The 8,386-nt window shown below is 31.5% G+C and overlaps 1 protein-coding gene across 1 annotated transcript in view; it reads right to left on the bottom strand.

Annotated features, from left to right (window-relative positions):
- The window catches only part of LOC110023983 (trafficking protein particle complex subunit 6B), a 19,440-nt gene extending 13,699 nt beyond the window's left edge, over positions 1-5,741 (bottom strand). Inside the window, 2 exon segments of the mRNA XM_020723663.1 lie at positions 5,535-5,593; positions 5,595-5,741. Of these exon segments, the coding sequence (XP_020579322.1) occupies positions 5,535-5,593; positions 5,595-5,687 (152 nt within the window). The 5' untranslated portion in view covers positions 5,688-5,741.
- Between the last annotated feature and the right edge of the window lie 2,645 nt (positions 5,742-8,386).

Here is an 8,386-nt window from a genome sequence, read left to right as displayed (position 1 = left end):
ATCTTAATTTACTAGAACTAAATGAAAATATGACACTAAATAGGACGCAATGGAGAAAAAGGATTCATGTAGCCGACCCCACGTAGTGGGATTAAGGCTTTGTTGTTGTTGTTGTTGTTGTTGTATTCTTTCATCTTTAAAAGCCTAAAACATATCTATAGCCTTACCACTTAAAACTTATTAATACATAAAAAATATTGCTCCTTTTCACCGTCTCTTTTGGTTATCATAGAAGTTGATGTTGTTGTGCCAAGTACTGGAGGATAAAGACACTCCTTGCTACATTGAGGACGGAGATGAAGGGGCAGAGTGGAGGAGAAGGCAACGACAATGAACAGTGAAAAGTTGGAGGAGGCAACGAGGGAGAAGGGAGATGGATTTTGACAATCGGTGAATTGGATAAGTGTAGTAGCATTGTGTTGAGAAGCAATTGTTGCTGTTTGTGCCCAAGGAGAAAGAGACTCCCTGTTGCATTGTGGACATTCAGACTACTTCTCCATTCACTGAAAGAGAGAATGAAAAAAGAGAAATTTTTTCTATACATTTTTTTTTTGGCTTAAGATATGGGAATATAATTGAATTCAATGGTATGTATGTAAGAACCCCTAATAATCACTTGATGAAAACTAAAACTTAAGTTATAGATTACATGCTAAATTTGGTCTTCTAAATGAATAACATCCTTCATTGGGAGACATGGACCTAGAATATGAATATTGCTTGTGTGCATCAAAATGAGAAAACAGGCTATAATCGGTTACAATGGTTGCAGTATATCAAACACCACAATGGAAAACCTTGACGCTTTAATACAGTCACAATCATGGCTTTCTTTGCTCTTTTTGCTGATTACGTCAAAAATTAAAGCATTTTTAGCCTCATAATTACAGACATTTTGCATGATATTCGTACTCTTATTTAGCAAGTGACAATTGGCAAAACATCTTATCTTTAGGGAAAAATAAGGGGTAAAATATCTCTCATTAAGAAGTTAACGCTACTAAAACTGAGGACTTATGAGTAGAGATAGTAATAGATTAGAAATTTTAGACTATTTTTGCATAAGATACACAGTGAGGGTAAGTGTATTATGCGATTCTGAAACTTGAATATAAATTTAAGGGGCTATTCATTTGTCTGCAAAAAAAAAAGTAAAGTAAAATAGAATGCAATGTATTATACATCTATTAGACCGTTTGATTGTTTGTAAATAAATACAGGAAATTTATTTTTTCTGTTTGGTTATATGCATGTAAAATAAAGTAAAAACAACATATTCAAAATACTTGAGGTTGTTTATAAAACAAATACAAATGAATTATTTTTTATATTTTTTAAATAATTGTAATAAAATATATGTGAATTAATATAACATATTATTATAATTATTTTATTAATATTATTTATAAGTTAATATAACAACCTTAAAGTTAATGGTCACAATACATGTGAACTTTTTATAATTGGTGTAATAACACTTATTTTTCATTTTACATTTTCATTAGTTGCCTATAATCTTATTCCAATAAAAAAATTAATTAATTATCACTAGTAATAGTATATTTTTCTTGTAAAATTTATCATATACAGAGATCTTAAATGTGAAAAAATTTAATATTTCTAAGAAAGAACATAACTTGAATTTAAATTTAAGGGGCTATTTAGTTGTCTGAAAAATAATACAAAGTAAAATAGAATGCAGTGTATTATATATCTATCAGACTGTTTGGTTGTCTGTGAAATAAATACAGGAAAATTATTTTTTTTGTTTGGTTACATACATGTAAAGTAAAGTAAAAACAGTATATTCAAAATACTTGAGCTTGTTTGATTGTTTATAAAATAAATACAAATGAATTATTTTTTATATTTATTTAAATAATTGTAATAAAATATATGTGAATTAATATATCATATAATTATTACTATATTATTACCATTATTTATAAATTAATATAACAACCTTAAAGTTAATGCTCACAATACAATGTGAACTTTTTATAATTGGTGTAATAACACTTATTTTTCATCTTACATTTTCATTAGTTGCCTATAATCTTATTCCAATAAAAAAATTAATTAATTATCACTAGTAATAGTATATTTTTCTTGTAAAATTTATCATATACAGAGATCTTAAATGTGAAAAAATTTAATATTTCTAAGAAAGAACATAACTTGAATTTAAATTTAAGGGGCTATTTAGTTGTCTGAAAAATAATACAAAGTAAAATAGAATGCAGTGTATTATATATCTATCAGACTGTTTGGTTGTCTGTGAAATAAATACAGGAAAATTATTTTTTTTGTTTGGTTACATACATGTAAAGTAAAGTAAAAACAGTATATTCAAAATACTTGAGCTTGTTTGATTGTTTATAAAATAAATACAAATGAATTATTTTTTATATTTATTTAAATAATTGTAATAAAATATATGTGAATTAATATATCATATAATTATTACTATATTATTACCATTATTTATAAATTAATATAACAACCTTAAAGTTAATGCTCACAATACAATGTGAACTTTTTATAATTGGTGTAATAACACTTATTTTTCATCTTACATTTTCATTAGTTGCCTATAATCTTATTCCAATAAAAAATTTATTAATTATCACTAGTAATAGTATATTTTTCTTCTAAATTTTATCATATAAAGAGATGGTAAATGTGAAAAAATTTAATATTTTTAAGAAAGAACATAACTTGGAAAAATATAATAGCAAAGTATATGTCTGAATCAAAATGAAGCTTCATGCATGACATGGCAACATACACACGGAGACAGAGCAAAAATAAACTCTATGCTAAAAATGAACCAAATATCTTTATAAGAAAGAAACTTCCAGCTGCAATTATTCTACTCATAGAGAAACTAAACAAAGAAAAGTAAACAAATGATTACAGATTGAAATGAGGAGAGTTGTACTTAGAACAGGGAAGCAGCAAATTTGCTAGCAGAAAATTCTCAATAAAGTCAAGATACCGTGACAACCAAGCACGCATATCCCGCTTTCTTTAGAAATGAAGGAATTTACCAGAATAATCACAGCAGGGCAGAGCACTAAATGAAAGATCGCAATGTAGCAGTGAACGCCGGAAAGTAGGAAGGAGGATTATGAGGCATCAGCACATGATGGAGAAGGACTGCGAGAGGTAGCGAACACACGCCAACAACTTATTTGCAGCGAACGTAAGGAAAAAATACTGCGAGGCAGCTGCAAATGAAGGAGAAGGCGAGCAAGACAGCAAATGAAAGGAGCAAATCCCTTTTGCAGAAAAGCACATGTGAGCAAAGGCTATAAGTAGCGCGGCAAATTGATTTACGCTCAATTTCAAGCAAGTTTGTAATGCGGGGTTTATTAACTGGTCTCAGAATTTATAATTCCCTGGTATTTCTATTTTACTTTTAAATTATTGATTACCAAACAATAGAAGTTCAAAATTCTTGCATTTATTTTACTTTACAACAATTTTACATCAAAACAAACAGTCCCTAAAAGTCTCATCTTTTCTCCCATATCAAAGATTTGTGCTATCCGAATAAAGTATGTTGATTTCATGCAATGATAATGATAATAATAATAATTTTAAAAAAGGAAAAAGATTAGTGTTGTGTTCCATTAATGCATGCTTGTAGAGCTGAGCCACCTCAATCCTATTTTTCCTTCAATCTCCTTTAATCTTGTTGTGCTAGATTTTCAACAATCTTCCTTACACACTAAAGTTGCTTCACTTTGTATGAAGCCCCAAAACTAAGATTGTTGGCAGCACATATTGAATTAGAAGTGAAGCTATCCAATAACACAGACTGGCTAAGGCAGCAATATGTTACTGTAGCTATCAAAATAACTCCTTGTCTATGATCAGAATCAAGGCTGCTTACGAAGGGAAGATAAATCATGTACTTTAACCACGTATGGGTTCATGGAGAACAGCCAGATACATGTAATGGTGCATAAGAAACTAAGTTGAGGATTTATTTTGATTAAAATTAGAATTATCATTCTTTTGGATAATATTAAATTTGAATTTAAATTGACAGACATGATTGGATTCCATTTCACGTCAATCTTATCATTCGTATCCTACTTCTATATAAAGGAATTCATAGCTTCTATTTTGGGATGAATTGGCTGATGAATGAAAATTGAAGCTCTCTTATCCTCGCATACTTCATCCTAATGTAAACCTCACTCAGCTTGCTCTCTTCTTGAAACCTGATTGCATCAAGCAACTTCCCTTGATTTTATTTTCTAAGTCAATTCGCTATTCTTGGGTGATCTAAAAAGCCTACCACTTGCATTCAGAAATATTAAAAAACACACTAAGAAGGAAGGTAGTGAGGTGTGTGAAGGCACTTCAGAAATTCTTTCAAAACTCTGCCAATTTTATCTCTCACAATCAAGTGTGTGGAACAAAGCAATCATACTTACTACATAAACATACAGTCGGAGTTGTATACGATGCATATGAAATATGTAATGCTAAAAAAGAATAAATGAAATAAAAGCAAAATACGTGCCATTAAGGAGCATTAGCATACTAAAATTTGTGATCAAGTTAGTCGACCTACAACTATAATCATAAAAATATGATAAAGTTAATCAACCTCAATTATAGTCATAAAAACATACAATGATAAGTGAGCAATAAATTAATAAGCTCAATATAATATTTAGCTCAACTAAACAAGCTATATTCACATAATAAAGCACCAAATATACACAACACTGGTGTATAAACTATAAAAATGATACTGATTACAAAGTTAAACACTATAGATTGTGAGAACGTCAGGTGTAAGCACAAGTGAACCGCTACAATACACCACAAAGACAACCAAGAAAAAAGTTATTTAGATAAATAAGCAAGAAATATAAAACAAACTACAGAGCAATTGACAATATTTTTTGCATAATTTGGCACTCAACTATGCTACATCCATGTCTAATCAATTTCTGGCTCAGTATTTCGTTAATCACCTCTTTTGCACCTTGAGCTAATGCAGAAACAATTACATTATATTTCCTACCCATTTCTTGCTCCAAACAAGTCCACCACAACCCAAGTTTTACACCCAAAACCCCTTCAAGTCCTCAAAAGCTGGTCACAAACAAGGTTAAACGATAATATATTCCAAATTCTTCCCAAAAACGTTTCCGGGATACCTGGATGGGCTTCTAACTTACCCGACAAACAAGATGACTTCAAGTTGAACAAAGACAGCCTTCTCAGTATTCCCAATAATGTCGCACCACGCACGTAACTCATTTGTAAGCCCCAGAAAACTAAACCAACATTTTTTCAACGGAACTCATCCCTTTAACAATATAAACATACAGATAAAGCTACAAGAAACATAGCCTAGGGTTTAGCGAACAACCATTTGACAGCATAACGGGAAAACCAAACAATTTTGAGCCATTGGCTCGAGATCTATATCAATTCTAGCAAGTAAAACGAGCAACTACTGATAGAAAAGATTGGGAAATCAAAATTAGAAAAGCAGTGAAGAGCACCTCTCGACAAGCTGGTGGCCAACCTGGTAGCCAATGGCCTCGATACGGCGGGGGGGGAGCCTCCGGCTCAGCGGAATAGAAGTTGCGACATAACGCGGATACCATCTCGATCACCACGGCGTCTACACAGCTCTCTGCCACCTCTCGCCCCATCTCTGCCTCGATGACCAGAGGTAATTCTCACTCTTCCTCACACCTAGTTTAAGAATTATGTACTAAGTCTATAAATTTTAATTTTACTATATATATGATCGGATACTCACCTTTTCTTTTTGTTTTGTCAAAGTAGCCTAGTATTTAAACTTTGCTCAATTTTTTATGAAGGGAATAAAAGAAAATAAAAAAGTTGAGATTATATTATTTGATTTTTGTTTAATTTATTTTATTAGTGGGGGATATTTTATGCTCTCGTAATAAAATAGAGGTCCCAATAAATTAAAGTAATATTAATAATCCTTGTTAAAATTCATGCATGCGATCTCACAAATGCTGAAGAAAGCAACACAACTTATGTTCTAACTAAGATTCTTCTCGCATGGCCTTCTTCTCCCAACCATGGGAAGTGTCCAATTTCCCCCAAGATCCTTCATCAACAAGAAGGCATGTGAGAAATGAAAGAGAACTTTGATTGCTTAATAGAATACATGAAACCCTAAGCTCTAAGATATATCAGGTAGCATATCATGAATTAGTTCCCACAAAGAGCCAATCTCCACTTATGGTTGATGCACTCATTCTAAGAAATTAAAGAGTTAACATAAATTTGAAGAAGATCATGATGTTCCATCATGTAAATTTTTATTTTCAACACTAACATATCTCATAAAATGAAATGCCTTAGTTTTCTTTTCGATAATTTGGTTATATTAGGGGAAAAAATTAGTTGATTATTACAATTCTCTCATTTGAGTCAACACTATTGATACGTTGTCAATAAAATTTATCATTTGGCACAAATTGCGAGGTGATCAACATGGATCTTGAAAGAGTAATAGCACGCAAACTCCAATTAAAAGTCATCCAAAACTCCGATTTCAATGAACTTACAGTCAAATTGACTAGCTCGAAGAGATAAACACAATGACGCCAAAGTTGGTCCAATCCAAGTCAAATCAAGGTCATATCAAGGCATTAAGCAACTTTTAGAAGCTTTTGGTCCTTAATAGGAGGGTCAAACAGACTTCAAATATGACAAACTTACAGTCAAATCAAATGTCTCAATAAGATAAATGCAACAAACCTAAAGTCACTTAATTTTGACATCGTTAAGACACTCAAATGTTCACAAAATATTATTTGGTCGAGGGAATCTCTCTATGTTATTCGATGGAGTGGTCCAGATTCGTTTCTTATTTGCAGGGAGGCCTCTTACATACTCTATAAATAGAGCTTTGGCCACGTCATGAAAGCGGACCTAGATCTTGAGCCAGAGGAAGCATGGAGCTTAGAGGAGAAGGAACATAGATCTAGTTTTCCACATCAAAGGTCTAGAGAGTGTCACCTGCTCTTGTAGCCACTGACCACCACCGTCGATAGCTCATTGGCCATTTTCAACCACCATTTTTTGCCCCCAACTCATTGTAACAAAACCTTTTACAGAATCAAAATGTGTGCTACAAAATCCTGGTGTACGTTTTGAGTAACGAAACACCCAACAGAGCAGTACATTGTCTTAAACACTATGTAACCATGAACTTCAAAGACACTGTATTGAAGTTCCAGTAAATTCTCCCAATTGCAATCACTCTCGATCGTTGTGCAATAAACATTTTACCTTCAGGAATTGTATAGTCTTTTCTAGTACGTGGGACAATAAAACGTAAGTGTACTCACAAATTCATTGTGGATTGTTCTGGCTGGGCTCGACTATGTAGTATTTTATCTTTTTGAGTTTTCCACGTAAATACTTTTGGTGTCTCTACCTGTCACTTTTATTGTCTAAGTGTATGTGGATTCTAGTATAACCCTGAGACAATAATTCATTATTTTTCCATCATAAATCTTATGATACTCATCAACTATGACAAAATTGAATCTCTTATATGACTTTTCATTAAGTCAAGCATTTTATACTCAAAAAGTTCTAAAAATCCTAACATGATACTTCTTTAAACTGCCCAATAGCCTTTAAAGCATATATTACATATAAAAATCGATTCATTAATACAAATAATGCACCTACAAAAAAATTTAAACACCACAATCATATCTTCAGGCATTGAGATAAGCTATGTCATAAAAAATAACCCATATGATCACATGAATTCCTGCATCATTTAATGCTAAAAATTATTTCATAAATTTTCAAAAGATAAGCAATTTTTTTCTTGAGCTAGCGTCTCATATTTGATGTTTATGCATATTTGACTTTCTCCTTCCTCATCCAACACACTATGTATCACTTGACTACAACTTAAAGATCAGTTTGGTCACACCCTACGTCCAAAAAGTGGAAAACATTAGCAACATGAAACATGGTGATGGGATTGATCTCAAAACTTGAGATAAATCACATAAGTCAAGACTAATTAAATACGTTCTATATCTAATAGGAAAAAAAATTCATGCATTAATAATGAGAGGAACATTTAAGAATAATGAAAAGAAAGTAAATAATAGTTCATTACATTAATATATTTTATAATAAGATCTTAATAAGGATATAAAAATACTATTGAAAGAAAAAAAAATATATGAGAAAATACTAACCATTCTTAAATAAATTATAAGTAAAAAAGTATAAATAACCAAGAGTTGGAAAGGGGTGTTCCAAAATTTCCATTATTGTGGTGAGAAGCTGAGAATGTGTAAAATACCCTTGAGTGGTTGGAATAGTTTTATTAGAGGTGGTG

The sequence above is a fragment of the Phalaenopsis equestris genome, unplaced genomic scaffold, assembly GCF_001263595.1.
Source record: "Phalaenopsis equestris unplaced genomic scaffold, ASM126359v1 Scaffold000240, whole genome shotgun sequence".
Taxonomy (NCBI): domain Eukaryota; kingdom Viridiplantae; phylum Streptophyta; class Magnoliopsida; order Asparagales; family Orchidaceae; genus Phalaenopsis; species Phalaenopsis equestris.
The sequence above is the reverse complement of the archived record's forward strand: the minus strand, read 5'-3'. Positions and strand labels throughout refer to the sequence as shown.